This window comes from Sturnus vulgaris, chromosome 6 (genome assembly GCF_052056855.1).
Source record: "Sturnus vulgaris isolate bStuVul1 chromosome 6, bStuVul1.hap1, whole genome shotgun sequence".
In the NCBI taxonomy this organism is placed as follows: domain Eukaryota; kingdom Metazoa; phylum Chordata; class Aves; order Passeriformes; family Sturnidae; genus Sturnus; species Sturnus vulgaris.
The window spans coordinates 22,157,612-22,177,733 of record NC_142248.1 but is presented as its reverse complement, the minus strand read 5'-3'; the positions used below and the strand labels follow the sequence as shown (position 1 = coordinate 22,177,733).

The window sequence follows — 20,122 nt, the reverse complement described above, 5'->3', positions numbered from 1 at the left end:
ATTATACTCCAGTGTGACTGAATATCAAACCAGGATTTTTAAACTCATAACGTATTTCAATAATAATATCCATGAAGTTGGGGTACAGAAGGCAGAAATGCATGTGAGGATGACTGCTTCAACCCAGGTTCTGAGATCCTTTACTTTTATAACATTGCATGGCTCGAGTATTCAATAATTATCATAGGACTGTGCTACTCCTGAATTTAACAGGACTGTGAGAGCTTTCCAGATAATTTAAATTGTAACTTGCCAACATCTGCTTCCCTCTGTGGGACACCACAGATCAAAGTGCATGACCCTATGAGAAAATTTGAACTATCATCCTTTTTGAAGACACGGTGTTTGCCTCTAAACTTGCAGTTAATAAGAAGAAGCAAAAAAAAAATCCACTGCATCTCTCAAAGCTGTCCAGAAGCGTTAACTGATAAAAAACCAGGATCGCCTTCCTTAATTTTATTAGCAAATCAAAAACATCCTATAGAAAGTGAATTTCAGTTCCAGATTTTTGTGTCACTGTTTCTTTAAAAATTGAAATTTGTAATTAGAAACTTCATAACTCAAAGGAGTATTTTGCTGCTGTTCTTGATCAATAATATTAAGCTGAGTTGTTGTGAACCAAAAGATTGGTATATGTGCCCAAAAACATGTATCTTTTCTTTGCATAGGGATAATATGCAGAAGACAGGGATTTCTTTTAAAACCTTCAAGAAAAATGATGATTAAACTCACAAACATAGCTGAATTACTAATCTACTTTCACTAGCACAATTGGGCCATCCTAACAGATTGCTTATTAATCAACAAGGGTAAACAAGGCAATGCAATCTCATTTAAAGCAGAAGTTTTAATGCCTAAAAGTATTTGTGTTCAAAATGTTATTCCCAATAAGCCTTCATTAGAAGACATCTTAAAATGATTAACTACATTTGATTGGAAAGTACACTGAGTAGTATAGTAGCAGGTGGACATTTCATACAGATGTTCCACTTATTGATATAATGCATTCTATAGCTATTTAAATTACCCTAACTCTATAATAGCTAGAATTCTATTACTTCTGTAATGAGAGAACCCTGTACCTTTAATATTTCTGAATTTTAAATAAGGTGAATGACAAATTCCCAAACTACTATTTATGGCAAAATATGACCAGGAATTTTATTACTCAATTTATACTAGAGTGGCATTTTCACTTACATTTCCTGAATTTGCCCTTATTTATTTTCCTAGAGTTCATTAATAGTTTCTTTCATAGTTCTTGATGTAACTACCATGTCTGGCACATTTCCTTTCTGATACTATTCATTAGCTTAATGTCAGATCAGGAAAAATACCACCCAACCAAACTGGACCAAAAAGCCTATCTAAAGTCTTATTTTACATTTTATAACAGCTAGGCAATTCAGATTTTTTGGAAGTGATAGCGAGTTACCTACCGATCACAGCCAAATTTATGTAGGTCTGCATTAACTTCATAGAAGTTAATATAGCTCAGAATCTGGCCTCATAACATTAATTTGCCTTGATCTATCTGATTAAGTCATCCCTTATAACTATTGGTCTTTTCTGATACAATGCCTCTGAATATGATGAGGTAAGGAGAATTGCATTCATAAGCCATTATAGGGGACTTTAAGTGAGGCCTTTACATTGTGTTATCTGAAAGCAGAGCTACAGTATCCAAGTCATTTCTAATTTATATCAATTTTACACCAGCATAATAACAGTAGCTTTACTGAAGCTATTTCTGATTTACATGGCTGTGACAGTACAATTAGGCCTATGGCACTTTTGTTTCAATTTTATTACATGATATTATGGTTAATATTAAACGGAAGAAGAATGAAGTGCTTGTATCTAACAGTGTATTGAAACAGTTGGCTACAGAAACAATACTTTAAAACCCCAAGAACTTAATCATGTAAAGACATCTTTAAGCCCTATATAATAGCACTAGCAATAATGAATTTAAGCAGTATTAGGGTCTTGTATTCAGTGTCCTAAAGGGACACAATAATTGCCTATATCCCATGACATGATATATACACTGTGATGGTGCATATCCATCCAAGTTTTGCTATTGTTAAAATGGCATTCTTGTATAAAAACCTGTCAATACAGTAATTGCACATGCAAAGTATGCTTCCAGGATGACAGTTACTTTAATTATTTGCATGGTACATTCTACATTGTGAATGTAGAAGCTATAATTCATGCTTGATAAAAATAAATTAATTTTAAAAAGGAAATATGATGAGTAGCTCTATTGAGCCTTGGGCCTTATGGTTTACAGCTGCTATAGTAAGCTACTGGGAACTCAAAGGTTCAAAAAATTAGGATGTGATCTAACTGTACACTGAGATGCATCACTTAGGCTCACTTAGTCGTCTGTGTGTGCTGAAGATTTGCTGAAGTGTAGATTAAGAAATCAGACACTTTCAGTTTTGTCCCCTCATACTATCATGTGTTCATTGAGTTGTGGTAAACATAAATGCAGTCCAAATCTTTGCAAATGTGGGAGACACATATCCACTTAAGCCATTTGCAGTGAGACTTAAATAAATGTGTTTGACTTTTTTTGCTGCAGGCTGAGTACACACAGTAACTGCAGAAGCTGTGTATGAACTTGACTTTGTGTCTGAGTCATTTGCTTCACAACAGATACCCTCATAACATTGATGTGTTAGTCATTAGAATGTTTTTATGGTCATGGCTTCCCATACTGAGGATTCCTGTCCATGCTTTGGATATGCTTTCAGTGCTTTGAAGTTATCACCTGCATAGCTAAAAAGGGCTAGCTGAAACTACTTTCACAGCTTGTTAATACCATGACTTAAATCATCCGGAAAAGCCCCTGCTGATTCAAATGACATCAAATACTCCTTCCAAGCCAAGGGCTAATGGCACTATCTATGGGGATGGAAGTGGCCATGATCTGAACAGAAGGTACTTGGCTTAGCTGTGTGACTCCTAAGTGAATGGCATATGACCAGAAACGTCTGCAGCTTTAGGCAGTGCCAGAGCATATGAGAGGCACAGGAAGGTGGGAAGTTGAGGAATGTCATAGTTCCTCAAGCCCCAGTCAGTCTCCATCCCTCAGCTTTCCTGCAGCATATCAGCACCTGAATTGTGCTGCACTGCCTGCTCTGCATGACTGAAAGACCTGTGTGGGAAGTTAGTTTTCTCACACAATATATAAGTTGGCCACTGAAACATGTTACATCAAGAATCTTGGCCAGGTTTTTATATTAACTATTTAAGATTTTTGATTACTTCAGTGGGACTAATTGTGCTTAAAAGTAGTTTAAAAGTCATTGTATAATTAGTTGAGTTGCCTTAGATCCACATAATCCACACATTCACCACATAGATTATTGAGATCTTTTGATAGCCTCATTTATTACATATGGTTTGGAGAATTCATTTTTATGAGATCTGAATTTTCTTGTTTTCACTCTACAACTGGACTAAATGTTCATGTAAAGCTGGCCAGAGTTTTGAAAACAGTTGGATAGTAACAGTAACTTAAACAGATGGATTTCCTTTGCGCTTTCAGGTCCAGAAGAAATGCCAAGGTATACTGAGATAAGAGCTATTTCTGGGCTTCTATGTATGAGCAATACAGGCTGGCTTTAGGAAGACAAAAGAAGCTCAGCTACAGATAAACGAACAGATTTAAGAGGAAGTGTCTGTCTAACCTTGGTCTGTTAAAGGTTTACTCTTCCTCCTTGTTCAAGATGTGGGTATGTGAGGGAGGGAATTTCCTATTGCACCTTTATTTGCCTTTTTATGCCTGATTTTTGTCTAGAGCAGCATTTCAGTTTTTAAAAGTGATAATGTAAAACTTTTAAGTATCACAACTAACAGAAATAATACATTGATAAAAAGAAACAAGAAACAGGAAATAGGAAAACGAAAAGAGGAAATGCTTGTAAAGGTTAGGTAAAATGTAGTTTTCAGTGTTGTCTATGAAATGGCAATGCCTGTTGGAACTTCTCAGGGTAATGCATTCATGCACAACAGAGGGTGAAAAGAAGAATTTTTGGTTCTGAATGAAAAAGAAAATCAACAATTTCTCAAAAAAATATTAATAGGAGAGTAATTCCTTAAAATAAAAAAGCTAAATGACAAAGATAGAAAATGAATGATTACTTGTCATTATTTAGAAAAATACTGCCAAACCTGTGTGCTTTTGCTGATTTCAAGGTTAAAAGAATATGTCACCTAATATGGGAAACCTACTGAGTTGCATACTATGTGACTTAATCTATATTGAAGCTAAATATTCTATAACTATGCAGTGAAGTGCAAAAAACAGCAATTGAAAAATGACATGATTAAATGGCACAACATGCAATCATTTGCTCTCAATTATATCAATGTATCTTCTTCATTTCAAGGACGCAGGCAGAAATATTGTTTTTTAAATGCCTCTATTAAATTGGGCACCAATAATAAAATAGATGAGAGCCCTAATAAGCTCATTTGCGTAACATATATCACACACCACAAAACTATTCTCTCCAAACGGGTTTGTTCATAGATCTGTCTCCTGGTTGTCACCAGTCTTGGCTATATTAAAAGATTTTAAAGGCACAAAGCTTGCAGACTGTTCAGTGAAAAACCTTTGTACTTAACCCTTGAGAGAAATTTAATGCTAATTATGGAAAAAGTATTGATATAATATCTGTCCTGTCACATTTTATTATGATGACAGTCACAACAGAATCTGGGAATGACATTTTAGAAATATCATCTAATTGCAAGTCAGAAATACAGAATGACAGTTTAAAGTAGAATATCACTTCTTTCAAAATAGTGAACTGGTTCTCTTCATTTAAAAGCCCTACTTTTAATAGTATTACAACCACTAAATTGCTATACTGATCATATCTCTGTAACTCACTGCTTAGCAAAATGTTAAGATATTTCTCTTACAAGAGAACTGTGTCTCATTCTGGACATATTAAAAATGACAATGAACTAGTAGGAAAAAAGACTTCATTTTTGCACTAGCATTAGGAATGTACATAAGGGTTTGCATTCTACATATAAGCAAGTATTCAATGAATTATTTTCATTAGCTTAAAAAAAGTTACATAGGTGCCTGTACTTATTTGCAATGAATAATTGAATTATTAATCATTATTATATATATTATTAACATAATAGATTATTTATATGCTATTTTATTATTTGTATCATTATTATTAAATTCATTAACTAGGTAAGTACACTTATATTAAGTAAAATATTTACTTCTAAATAGCATTCCCATTTTTCTCTAGAAGTAAAATATATGCATTAAAAACAGTCACAATTCAGATTATATGTTCTGGACCCATTCCACAAAAGCTACTATTATATCTGTATGGCATTCTTTAACTTCTGTGTTCTATTCTTTATGCCTGCTTAAGTACTTCAAAATATTTGTTTGTAAGAATACCATTCAATAGTCTGTTATTTAGCTCATACTCCCATGTAACTAGTAATATGTAATATACTCCTCTTCATAAATTAAAAACACTATTAAAATTCCAGACGTATAAAACAATATGAAGATTAAGTTACTATAAAAGAAACTGTAATAGCTTACAGATTGCTTGTATCATTATGAAAGTGCTGGTATCTATTACAGTGTCTCCCTGGAATAAAGAATGCACTTTTGACAATAATCTGTTACAAAAAGTGCCCATTATTGTTAAGATGCTCCTATCTTAACTCTAAACTAGTGTGCAATTACAGGAAGATAACTTTTAAAAATAAAACGGTGTTGGATGAAAATGAATCTTGCCTACTGAAATACAACATACCTTTTCCAAGACTTATTTTTCTTTTGTTTCATATAGGGAATTAGATTCATTTTCAAACTGAAGTATTTTAGAGCTATACACCACACACTTTGAAGTTGGGGTTAACTTGGTTCCAGGGAATAAGACAAGTCACTCAGATAGAGGAGCCAGAGGGGATGGCAGGAGGATCCATTTTTCTAGTCTAGCATACTGTTTATAAATGCATTTGGATCATGTCCTCATTTAATTTGAGAAATTATCTTTCCAGTGAAAAAGATTAAAAGGAGAAATATTTCAGGAAGTGCCACAGTTTTCTAGGGTTCCTTTTTTCCCCACAGAAAATGCTAAGATAAAAGTAGGCTGAGCATCAGACAGATATTATAAACATCAGTGTTGTGTTTTGCTTTTGTAGTGAATCCTGAACCACACTGATCAAAAATATGTTTGCCCACACTGGACATTATAAATCTGAAATTTTTTAAGTCACCACACTGAGTAGACTTTCAACTGAAACGTGTAGAAATTCAAGAGAGTAAACAAATTCAGGTACAGGTGGAAACTTCTAAAAGAAATTATGTAAGGCATCATTTAGGTTCAACTTCCAATCTTAGAAATTCACTTAGAATTAAATCTTAAAAGAAATCAAGATATTTATCCACATAGATTACATATTAGATGCCAAGAAACTCCCTCCAACAGCCTATAAACCTTAGGTATGAATTTCAGGCATTTTTAGAGAAGAGTTAAAACTGTAAAACTTTGTATTCTATCTTGGAGCTATATTTGTCTTTAAAGGGAAAAACTTCCTTGCATAGGTGTACATCAATACCTGTAACCCTCAAGCTGAGGTTCAGATGTTAACACTGTACTTACTCCCTTTCTTAATCAAGTTCCCTCATGGGTGATAGACATGTATTTTTGCTGTCCTTGTGCAATGGGTCTGGTATATTCCAAAATATAGTGAGAGCTTACCCTATTATGAATTACAGAAAACCATGTTTGCAGATTAGACTATTATTATTAGACTAATAGATTAGACTATTCTTTTGGAGACTTCAGAATACGAAAGCGAAAATAAACACTTTTTATAAGTAATGAAAAAGATATTTCCTTTGGCTTTTTTCTTAGGTCAATGAAGTAAACTTTGCTGGATGCAAAAACATACAGGTTTAGCTGTGCCAGGGTAAAATGAGGAATATAAATTGTGATGTTTTCATGTCTATCTGTATAAGCTCAGGGACAACAAACAGATTTTTCCAGAAACTGTGTTCTTCATCTTATTTCCAAAGAGCAGTGCACCCTCAGAATGGGTATAGATTCTTTTGCCTTACCTTAAGCATAAATATACAAACAGACCCACAGTCTTTGGTTTCAGTTCAAGACAAAATGAAAAGTGCCCAACAAGAGAAGCTACTTAGAGCAGAATTGAGCAGAGCCAGGCAGCACTGAGATGAGGTAGGTTCACCCCTCCCAGATATAGGGTAGCTACTCCAGCACCTAACTTGGTAAATAAGATGAGGATGAGTGATCACATGGACTAGGGAAGTAGTTGTCCCTCTCTACTCAACACTGGTGAGACTGCATCTCAAATCCTGTGTCCAGTTCTGGTCCCCTCACTCCAAGAAAGACATTGGGGTGCTGGAGCATGTCCCAAGAAGGGCAACAGAGTTGGTGAAAGGTCTGGAAGGAAAATAATATGAGGAGTGGCTGAAGGAGCTGGAATTGTTCAGCCTGAAGGAAAGGAGGCTCAGGGTATCACTCTCTATAGCTACCTGAAAGGAACTTAGTGCCATGGGTTAGTTGACATTGTGGTATTCAGTCAAAGGTTGGACTCGATGGTCTTGGAGGTCTTTTCCAAAATTTATCATCCTATGATTCTATAAATATGTTAAGTTTTAAATTAATACTAACTTGCCTCTTGAACAAGTTATATGGACATGACCGACAGTTTAGACACAGGACTACGAGAAGGCTTGCATCAGAGGGAAGGACAGAAGCAGGTGATTTGGTCAAGATGAACTGTGAATGGCAGTCAAAAAGCTAAGGGTTATAAAAAACCAAATGTCTGGCTATGGTGACTGTTCATCCATGATGGTCTTAGAGACTCAGAGGTTGTCTTCAAGTGCCATACTTCCACTGCCTGGACAATTGGATTGGGGTGAGAAGACTAGACAGGATGAAAGCAAAGGGGCCATGAAAGAGGCCTTCACTTCTTCCTTCACTAATGCTTAGAACATAATGAGGTTCTTATTGTGACCAAAACATGAAAATAACCATCAATGTGATAAAGGGAAAGATGATTCCATAAGAACAACGTTGCACTATCACCCATCGACAAAATGCACAGAAAATCCATCAGATTAGGGGCCAGTATGAAACCAAAATTAGGCAATAGTCTGCTAGGTCAATGATCCAACAATTAAAGAAAAACCTCATTAGTAGGATTTAATGGCTCCAGAGACAATCTTTGATCAGTAATCCACTAATATTGGATAGATTTGCACCTGAAAATGAAATGCTATAACTCCAAAGGGGGAGTTACAGACAATCAAATAAATCATTTAATCACATGCTGTAGTACAAAGTGAACCTTGATGGAGACAGTGCTGTGAAATTTTGTTAACTGTCTTATATTCCCAGTCCATACTGTACTTGTTTTTCTACATGTTATCAGTAACAAAGGTAAAGCTTTGAGACCAAAGTACCAACCCTTCTGTAAATTAGTGAAAGTTAGTCCTGCCTTATGATTAGAGGAAATATTTATTTCTCCTTTTCTGTTGTCATCTTCAGCTTTCTTCTCATTTTCCCTTTCCAGGTTGATAGTAACAGAGGAGAGTGATTCTGGTTTTGCAGAAAATAGGTCTTCAAGACACTATCAGAACAATAAGCAGTCTCATTTTCAAGGAGTCATTTGGATGGATCAAAAGAAAAAATCAATTATATCTTCAATCATAATGTAAATAGTAAGTGATAGAACTGACAATGCTCTCTCAAAATAAGCCATTTTTTACTTCAACACATATGTCTCTTCAAGAGACCATGACTGAGAGGGGGAAATATAGCACGAAGTCTGTAGATGTCATTGATATGAAAGCCTTGGGAAAGGAACTCTAAGCCCTTTGTTACTATGAAATTGCAAGCTTTACTTTGTAATGGCCAGTTTGGAACAGCCTTCTCTGTAAGTAAGTGTCTTCTGTGCTGCTCAAACTGAATGAGACCTCAAGCCTCTCAAGCTTACCATTGACAAGAGAATTAAAAATAGATCCTCCCAGTACAGTAAGAAAGACAAGGACAGGGGCTTTATTGCCTCCTCACCAGTTCCAGTTAACAAGACGGTTCAAATGAGCACTCTCTTGCATATCCAGGAGGACTGAAAGAGAAATTTGGGCTTAACCTTTCTGGAAAAGAAATAAACCTGTAATTAGTGTAGAAGAACCTCACAGATATCAGTAAATCATTCTAAGTTGGAATTGCAATTGTCTCATTCCCAAGTCCCTCTGTCTTAATGATACTCCTAATGACTTCTTGAGTGGGATTCATCTGAACTAATGGAGAATGTGAGCCTGAGCTAGTCATTTAGAAGCAGGTATTCTGAGGTACAGAACCTCTTCTCCATAGCCTAAATTTCAGATTTGTTGGTTTTGGATGCCTAAACCAGAATGGATTCATTTCATCCCATAAGTACTTTTCTCCCTTCCAATTACGAGAAAAGAAACTCAGAGAAGATCTCTGCCCTGTAGCTAGTCTGTTTGAACTTGCCTCTACCTATGCTGTTTGTGGGGCAATCTTGGTGTATCAGAAATAATGGAACAGTACATAAAATAGACCTAAGTAAGCAGAATATGAATTCGTAGCCTAAAAATAGCCACTATTATTCTCTGTCCACCAAAGCAGTATATTGCTGTATCTGAGCTCTGCTGAGCTCAGTTCTTCCTATTACTAGAGAAACCTCCATTCCACACCCCAATCTTAGTCCAGAGCTCTTCTTTCTCTTTATTTCTCTCAGCAAAGGGAGCAACTGTGGGGGAAAAGGGGTTTAGATAACTAGATAGTGTTTAAGATTAATTTTGATGTTTGAATTAATCAGAAACTAAGTAACAATGTAAAGAAACAGAATTTATGCTTCAGGATTCACAGAAAAAAAATTAGATGATGGAATGACAACTGCTATCTCAGCAGAGTATTTACTCTTAAATGGGAATTCTATGTCATATCAGTGTTGCCTCAAATAAGAAGAACTTATTGAAACACAAAGTGAACTTTTTTCAGTCAATAATAAGTATATTAAATCAAAATCTGACATACATTAAATATCCAAGTGTTCTGTGTTTATGTGTATTTTCATATATACAATGTATTGTGTGTTAATATTTTAGCATATTAAATCAACTTAGAGGTATAACCATTGTATTTTTTGGTATTGTATGAGGGCCAAAAAATATGTATGTACAGCTGCTTTACGATAAAGATGTGGCTTCCCATTTCAGAGGTCCACAGAAGTGCTACTTTGGGATGGTGGGCCATGGAAGTTCAGTCTGAATTCGCTTCAAACCTTTGTAAGAGGCATCACTCTACATTCAACTTTGGAATCCTACCTGGTTTTGTATGATTTAGTACTGTACACTTTTCTGTTTGCTAAAATTGAATCCAAATAAAATGTGGGTAAACAATTCTTCATGTGTGAAAAGCTTTAGGTCTCTGAAGTTACACTTCTTTTGAGAAATTTATTAAAACTATTATAACCTTTCTTTCTTTCTTTACCTTTTTTTTTTTTTTTCTCATCATAGAGGTGGGAAAAGGATTAAACCCAGCTTGACTTCTTTTGGACTTTTTGTGGGAGACTGTTTTGCATATTTTGTTACATGCATATTGAAATTCTGTAATTCTTTGATCGAAGCTCCACCAGAAAGATCATTCTAAAAACTGAAAAGGATCCAAAATGCAGTGGTGAAAGCTATTCCTGCCACCTGTAGGAACAGCCAGCATTTTCTTTAATTTCTGAGTCTCCAAACCTTTATTCAACATTAGAAGTTTTATTTCATTTTGGCCATAATCTTACATGCTCCCAAACTCACTTGTGTTTTATTTGACTAAAGTACGTTTAACTGGGGTTTTTTTGTATGACGTACAGTGCTGCTCCAATAGATTTTTCAGTAAATATAAAAAGTATCATAAGACATATTGACTATTAATTACTAATGCAACCTATATTATTTAATCAAAAAGTTCAGTTGCCTTAGGCATTGGAGAAATAAGAGACGCTGCTGAGAAATACTTTTTTTTTTTAATGACACTACATCATCTGGTATGCTCAAGTCATAAATGTAGTGGAAGATGAAAACTTACAACTCTGAGTGGGTCTAGTCATTAGAAATTGTTACAAGCATCACATAATTTACACTGTTTACAAGGCAAGCAGAAATGGCAACAAATAATACTAGCTGTGGAATTCAATAAACCGTTGACTTTTAGAAATTTCAAATGAGAAGAAATTTTCAACATGTTTTGTATGATTAAGTAGTCTGATTTCTTTAATGGATATATTGACTAAAGTCAATGAAAACCACAAGCTTTCAGTACTGCTAAAAACGGGGACTATTTTTGTTAAAGACACAAATAAAGATGTAAGAGAAAAGTATGACTCTACATAGCATGTTGCTTATTGCTTCAAATAAAACCAGATCAGAAAACGACATGAAATGCAACATTATTTTTGCCAAACACAATTTAGCAGAAAATCTCTTCTAAAATCCTGTTCTGAAGAGGAAAATCTTGTTCCCCATCCAAGTTTGGAGGAGAAAGAGAACAGGCTCCTTTATAAATCATACTACTGAAAACACTAGAAGCTTTTGCAGTTGTACATGATTGAAAAGGGGTTTTGAGACAGACAGATACTCACAAGTCTAAGCTTATTCTCGAGCAGCTGGCCTGTGAGCCAAAGCCAAAACAACTTTTTGAGGTTGATAATTTCTCTACACAAAACACTTAAAGTCTTAAGTTTTGTTGCAAGTGACAGAAATATATGACTAATTATTTAGGCTCCCTTCTTGGTTTTGGAGGGCTTTTTACAGAGAAAAAAAAGCATTCTTTTTGAAGCCTCAGACACATAAAAGAAACATGGCAGACCACTTCTACTGACAAGGTAACAGGCACATAAATTTCTCGCTAGACCTTACTCAAATGAAATTTAGTAAAACTTTCATGAAAGAATTCTAACTCTTTTTATTATTGCTTTTCATTCTTTACAGCTCCAAATCTCTCCTGACCCACAAAATAGCTGTATATTGTTAGTTTAGGAAATCAGTTGTGCCAATTATTAATCTCATTATATCCGGTATTTCAGGGCCTAGAACTATGTGTTTACCTGAGAATCTTGTATTTCTTTAAAAAGTAAGATTCTGGTTCTTGCCCTCATTGTTTTCTGTGGAAAGCTAAAGAAGTTGAACTCAAGGGACTTAGAGAGGAATAAAAAACATGAATAAATAAAAAAAAATAGATGTTTGTAGTTATGATGTGCTCAGGAATTTGAAGTACTTTTTTTATTTTCTTAGTCTACATTTTGTGTTGCAACAGAAAAAATAACAGGAGTCAGACACCCTGTCTTCCCCCTTTACAGCTCAGCAACTTTTGTTCATTCTTTCTCCCTTCTTGAACAGAAGCTGTGGTTAGGCTACACTTGATTTCTGTGAAAACCTAGAAAAGTGTTTTAATCTCCATGTATTTTAGTTCCCTCATTTCTAAAAAGGAGATGATAATAATAGCTACCTTAAATGTTTAGTGGGTCTTAGTTCAGTAGTAATATTTGTGCAGCATGTAGAGCTCCTTGACTGGACAGCACTGTAGAAGTTTTAAGTATTATTATTACACAGGTGTATTCCAAAAGAAAATAATTCAGTAGCAAATACTTTAATAAAAACCCCCTCAAATTTATATGGCATGATTTTCTATTAAAAAGACAAAGAAGTCAAAATAGTTTCCTACTAGTGAATTTGTCAACTACTCCTCCCGCCACATCACTCTCACCTTGGGTCCCAACTGCATGTGAACTACCCATTCAATTCATCCTGCAAATGCAAAATGGAAGAAAAACACCCCAAAACCTGAATAACTGTTCCTCCTAAGGCATAAGTATAATTTAAAACATAACATTATGGAATGAAAATCAATGACACTGTTGAGTTTATTTTATTAAAAATGTTTCCCTGTGTACAGTGGCTGTGTGTATTGGGATGGTGCATCACAGCAAATTTCCATTAAGAAACAATGATTCACTTACCACAGTGAAAGTAGTAATAAGGTTAAGCTCTTAAGTTAAGTGGAAAGTTAGTCAAACTAAACCCCAGCAGGTTTTCTACTAGTGGCATAGCTAATGTTTTTAAAAATGTTCTAAATGTTCTTTCTCAAATATATGTATTATACATTGCAGTATTGTTAATTATATCCATTTTCTCTTTTATACACTTCCCCAGGAGATCAGTGAAGAATGAAAAACTTACTTATAGTGGATTTCAGATTTAATGAGACAAAGATGGTTCAATATATATGACAAAATGATGTGCTCTCACCATATTTGATAGGTAATTATTTTTTATACTCTAATGGCTACCATTTTGAAAATAATTGATGTATTATTTGTTTAATTAATAGATAATCAACTGAATAAGGAAATACTCTGGCTACATCATGGTGGGTGATACTATACTGTTTAACATCTCTAGAGCTATTGGTATATCTTGCCATATATGTATAAAAACGTTTAATTTGAGAGATTTATGCACAAAATATGTAAGATTGGAATGGTATTTCTCTCTGTGTGTGTATATATAAATATATATGAATATAAAAAAAATTCTATTTAGAAAAAGCTTGCCTGAAATTAGATATTTAAATACATAGTATTGCACTTAAATAAATGCTATAATTTTCTACAGAAATAAAAATGTCTAGCATTTCCTATAGAAAATATGCATCTATTGCTGTGAAGTTCTGCAGGTCTATCAACAGTCCTTCCTAATCACTTGCTTTGAAGTTTGCTGATAGATCAAACAGAATCATCCTGACTTTTTCCCCCATTAGCAGAAGACTTCAAATCATTTAAAAAATAGTATTGATGTCATAACAAACTTAAAATTGCTTTCAAATAGACAAGTTCAGGAACCTGAACCACTTACTTTATCCACATTGACACACCCTTCTCACTAATCCTCATGACTGAAAAATGAAGAAAATATTATTTCTGCTGTTGTTTTCTTGAATGCTTGTACAAAAAAAAAGTATGTTTAGAAGTGTTGGCAACATACTCTTTGAGGTGCATATATAAGAAATTGTCCATCACCTTGATCGTGCTGTTGTCCTAGACACTCTGGTTTACTAGTGGATGAGAAAAAACCTCTTTACCTCTAAAGTTCAACACTGACTTGTGATTCCTTTCTTATTCTTTGGTCAAAGATCACTTGCAGAGTAAAGTGACCTGTAATGATGACTCAGGTGAGGGTTTATTTAGAAACTATGAACACAAGAAAATTGCACAGTTCTACCAGGTATGTTTGCTAAATTAGCCCTCTTTCCTGAATGTTACCACTACTCATGGGGAATGGAACAAAACATGCAATTTTTCATTAAGTCAGTTAGAAAGCTGAACACCAGCCTTCAGTTGAAAGAGCTTATCATCTGAATAAAGCATTGTGACTACAGTCTTTTCCCTCCTTTCTATAAATCTTCAGGCTTAGGCTTAGGATGTGGCCTAGATTAATGCAAATGTCATAGTGTATACGTCTCTTCTACATATCTAGTCACCACAACCTTGAATGTTTTCTCATGTATGCTATATTTAGCTCACTGAAATTGTTACCTCAGATTGGCTATTCTTGACTCATATGTGCAGAGATATAGGTTATTAAACTGATGATCATACCAGACCTTAATTACCTTATGCAGAGAGTGAAATTCAGTGAAGCTTTTTGTGACAAAATTCAGCTGCTTTTATTTTGCCCCTCCCCATGTCAGAGGGGGTGGAAATAGATCATCTTTAAGGTCTACTCCAACCCAAACCATTCTATGATTCTATGTTTTACAGTGAGGTAGAAGGAAAGAATACTATTGCTTTTACAATCATGGTGCAATTAGCCCTTTAAAGCCCTCTTTTGCAAAAAATATTTATAAAATAAATATTATTGTAAGGATTCAATAAAATAAACATGAGTGAACACATAAATGAAGATGAAAATATATAATTAAATATATACATGCATTGCATTGTTATGTATAAGATAAATATTTTATCCCACCATAAAGAAAACTTTCTCCACTAAAGCTATGATCGTTTTTTTATTACCTTAAAATATTGCAGTTGTTTCTCAGCATTCATTGTTCCTTCATTTTCTTGTCTCAGACAGGAATTGAAGATGAAAAGCTCTGTATCTCTCAGCCACCCTTTCAGCTCTTTGATCCTGACCTCCAGCTGCCTTACCAGGCTGCCGCTTTCAGGCGAGAGCAGGTCACGTGGACCTAACCCACTGTGCCCCACCATTGTGTCCTGCATCTTCTCTCCTAGGGTTTTCTAATGCATCAGATGAAAAAAACATAGATTAGTCTTATGTACCAAAACATACATAGGTTAATGTGCAACAAGAAGAATCTGTTAAATGACTAGAGATGTGTCTTTTAAATAATTATGACTAATATGAATCAATTTCATTCTTTTTTTTTTTCCTTGTTTCAATACATTTCAATTTTTCTACCCTTGTTTCTCACTTATGCTCTTCTCTCTGGGTCACTGACTTTGCTAGAAGGATTATAAATCAGTGTTTACTAAGAGTAATTAAGGACAGAGGAGACAAAATGCTTCATAACTTTGTAAACTAGTTACTCTACAGAATTTGTCCGTGGCTTTAGAAACTTATGGCCATAAGGGCTACTGGTTTCTACGCAGCAATAGAAAATATGACAATCACTGAGTTCACCAGATTCCTATCCAAGGTACCATTTAAATTTTTGGAGAAATACTGAGATATTTTTTGAGGTATGAGCTGTTAGGTTATAATTTCCATTCATGTAGCCCTGAAGCCGTATAGAGGAGTTAGATAACAAAACAGCTGGTTTGTTTTTAAAAGTGGATGAACTCATTCAGACACCAAAAGTCCTCACTGTTCCTGAACATAAGGCAAATTTTTTAGGTGACCAAATTCGAATTTCAGTTCTCCGCGTTACACATCCACTTTGAGACAATGGACCAGAATAAAGGTTCGTCTCTTATTGCTAATGAAACTAATTTACTCCAGCTTTTCAAAGTAGTATTTCTAATAACAGAATCACTGAATAACATTTTGATAGTGGATGCTGGGTGCTTAATGAATATTCTGAAGAGGCCAGGGGTAGAAAGTTACCTTCCTTTTCAGTATTTTGAAAGGCAATCCTTTAACATCACAAGAGAGATGTGCTGTTGCCTGCTTCTTCTATGCAAAGCAGTATTTTATCTGACCTATAAGAGGCTGTCAGGCTGACACTTATTATAAGCACTAGATCTGTGTTACTGATTGTAGAATATTGAATATACACTGACACTCACATCCAATAACCTTTTAAACTGATAATTAGTGGTGGTTAATTGTTGTAACATGAAGATATAGTTTTAGGTGACCCAGTATGTCTGTCTATTGAAAGTGCATGCTATAGAAAGTTACTGGAATGTAACTTACAACAATGAAATTAGCTTCCAAAATAAGCTTTAAAACACAAATAAAATTAGAGCAACAGATATTAATCTGCTATGTGGCATTCTGTAAATCATGTCTTTAGGAGATCATAACTGAAAAACATGCTTTCTTGGCAACACCCTTCTATTTTCATGGTGCAAATATTGATAATTTGAAGACCCTCAGTGGAATCCTGCACTAGCTATTGTTTTTATGCTGCAACAAAAGTAGCAGCAGGAGGTGAAATCAATGCCCTTGGAGGGTAGGGTCACAAAAAAGAATTTATTGCCACTTTTTTGTTCTGGAACAGTTTGCAATCATAAATTCTTCATAAACAGAATACTTCAGAGAATGGTCCGTCTTCATAAATATACGACAGAGGACATCAATTTCATTTAATTCACAATTTGTGTCAGCACAGCAGATGCCAATGCCTGCCTTGATAGGGTTGTTTAATATGCAATTGAGACAGAGTAATATTCAGCACAGGGGACAAAATTTCACAGATTAAACTGTACGCACCACTGACATTTCATTCTAATGTATTTCCATTCCACAGTGTTCACCTTAGATGAAAGTAATATTAAAAACCATATCCCTCTATTTTGCCATTGTTAGAAGTTAAAATCCTTGTCTTTAATTTTTTTTCATGCCAATTAAAATGTAATCATGCCAATTAAAACAGTATGTCTAGTGCTGTTAGTTTCTGCAGAGGTTTTTATTAAATTAAACAAAACTCTATCAAACTCTGCTTATTATTCATGAAACTGCATTTAGCAGAAACATTGTAATAGTTACATTTTATTTTTCTGTAAATGCTGAAATTAATGGCAAAACATAGTCTGGAGGTATATTTTTTACTTTAACATACTGAGAAGCAAAGGGCGTCAAATTTTTTTTAGACAGTTTTCCTAGATTTTAAAAATAATTATCTTATTTCATGGTTTTATATCCTTCCAGCTTTAATCAGTGCCACTGAACTAAGCTCATTATATACACTGAAATTCGTAAATGTAAGGCTCATACCTGAAATTATTTTTAAAATAAAAGTTGTCATGATCAGATGTAAAAGATTGGGTTAGTAACAAGTTCAAAATGCTTATGGTGACATTGCAGATTAAAATTAAAAGTAATAAGATCACTGGTCATAAGGCAAATTTTAACATTTTCTGACAATTTGCACATTTAGAGAATCAAGTGATTAGAAACAACTCTGCTTAACTAAAAAAAGCCCCACCCTCTGATAATTGCATTACCACATAACCTAAAGTGACACAAGTCAGTATTTAAAATGCTGTTGGCAGGTTGCATGTATAGCTTACTCATAATATATTAGAAATATTTTTTAAACTAGGATAATAGCATGCAAAATTATGCAATGTAACTGTATTGCTAATATCACACATCTATAATTAATCATTTAAAGTAATTTATAAATTTATCTTACCCTTGATTTGAAGTGAAGGCAATTAAGGAGAAAAGTGGATGGAAAAATATATAGTTTGACCTCTCTCTCTCAGCTGTTTTACAACAATAGGACAATAGTGTCTCCTGCACAGTGCCATCACCGGTCTCTGGGTAACAGAATCCCTATATTGCTTTTTTTGCCAGATTCTTGTATCTCACTCTTTGGCTGAGACCCAGCCCATCATAGCGTGAAATGAATTACATGAAACTTTTTTGGCTTTTGTCAAAAGTGAGATGAATACAGCAGCATGAAACATATCCTGGCTGTATTCTCAGCTTCAGGTATGCAGATTTGTACTGAATCTGTATATTTGTTTTTGAGCCATCAGTGTGACCTGAAATATGCAGTGACAACCCCACTTTTCATCTTAAAGGTATAGTAAATAGTTAAACAGTAGATGTCTCTAACATGTACCTTCAGAATAAATTCTATTAACATTCACTCAAGCATGACAGTCAGTGTATATCAGATATACTGCATTATAGTTGACTTGGTGCATACCCGTAATACATGGCATATTTTACTTACATTTTTTATGTATTAAAGAACTAAAATTATTAAAGTCAGACAGGAGACAAGCATGGAATAAAAAAAAAAAAAAAAAAACAGAAGAGGAAAAGGCTATGGAGTTTTTATAATAGAATGAGTAGCTTTTTTGAAATGTATGTGGGGATTGAAAGAGAGAGATATTTGTGCTCCAAATTAGAAATCAGACAGACAGTGTACTTCAACACACAAAAATGTACACATAACCCACAAACAGTAATAAAAATGCAAATACCCCAAGCAGTTCCCATTTTTCATTAATTGAATCCACTTTTTCAAGGAGATCGTTTGGTAGTAAAACACCACTTTTCTTCAGAGCTTCAACCTTACTAAGCAGTTCCATCTTTTTTGGGTGCCTGATTGACATTTCTACATTGTATCTCTAAAATGAAAAGAAATATATAGTATTAGCTGCTGTAGAGAGTTTTCTCCTTAAAAAAATAAACTTTAATTATATGTGATCTTGCTCCCTCTAATTTTATTGTTTTTAAGCACTCAACCTTCTCATAACATATCATAAGAAATTTGGGTACCAAGCACGTAGACTTCTGGGTGACACATGTATGCAGGCAGTTAGCAATTGATTACACACAGTAATATTAACTCTCTCACAATACTCACTTGTACAATAACATCCACTTACATTCTTCCATCTGAATCTCGATCTGCCTTTGTCTCATTCAGGTTAGTGGTATCTTATTTTTAAAATATGCTACTTCAGCAAGTAACACTGAGGTTCTTCATGGAAAACAACCAAAATGAAACAAAAAACCTCAAGGAAACAATTTCATACTTATATTATCTCTAGAGTTTATTTATTTTCTCTCCCTTTATGGTTTCTCTGTCACACATGGGCCTGAAAATGTGAGAGTTTGACCTTCGAAAAACAATTAGAAATAGCTCCCCTAAAACACAATAACAGTTATTTGATTTTTATTGTATCAACCAACAAGAACAGTGAACTGGCCCACAAATGAGAACAGCCACAATGTTAATACAATCCAATAGTTTCTTCAAGTTGAAAAAAAAGAAAAAAAGAAAAAAGAAAAAAAAGAACAGAGAAAACAGGTATAAGACTGGAAGCTTCTTTCAAAAATTCTTTCATAGGACTTTCTAAATATCTAGATCTATATTATTTACATAGGCTATAAAAATGCATTCCAATATACAGACAAACTGGAAAATAAATATTTTTCTTAAAACTGTATTCTCCAAAAACTTAACTATTACGTATAATAGTTATTATAGTAGTTAATTATGTTTTCATAGTTGTTGCAATAAATTAAGAAAAAAACCCAAAACACACAGGCATCCACATATACATACTCTCCACATATTTAAACTAATTATGTGTGAAAAGACTCATTGAAATGGAACTTCTGATATGGTCAAAAATGTGCCTTTTACTGAAAGAAGAGAGTTCAGCACATATACTTGCAAAGGTGTTTACAAGACATACATAAATTATGCAAAGGTATTAGAAAATTGCTTCCTAAACATTAAGCTTTCTTTGCTTCAAATTCAGCCAAGAAAACTGCTATTGCAGCTCAGACTGAAAATGTTAATAACTAGGCTAAATATAAAAAATTAAACCAGAATTAGAAATGTTTGAAACGTGA

General features: G+C 34.2%; 1 protein-coding gene across 4 annotated transcripts in view; it reads right to left on the bottom strand.

Annotated features, from left to right (window-relative positions):
* The window catches only part of AKAP6 (A-kinase anchoring protein 6), a 256,922-nt gene that overhangs the window by 27,711 nt on the left and 209,089 nt on the right, over nucleotides 1–20,122 (bottom strand). For all 4 annotated transcript variants that reach the window (XM_088167270.1, XM_088167271.1, XM_088167272.1 and 1 more), the window contains 2 exons: nucleotides 18,739–18,885; nucleotides 15,130–15,354 (listed from right to left, as the gene is read on the bottom strand). In XM_088167270.1, coding sequence (XP_088023396.1) covers nucleotides 15,130–15,354; nucleotides 18,739–18,885 — 372 coding nt within the window. The remainder of the gene's footprint in view (nucleotides 1–15,129; nucleotides 15,355–18,738; nucleotides 18,886–20,122) is intronic.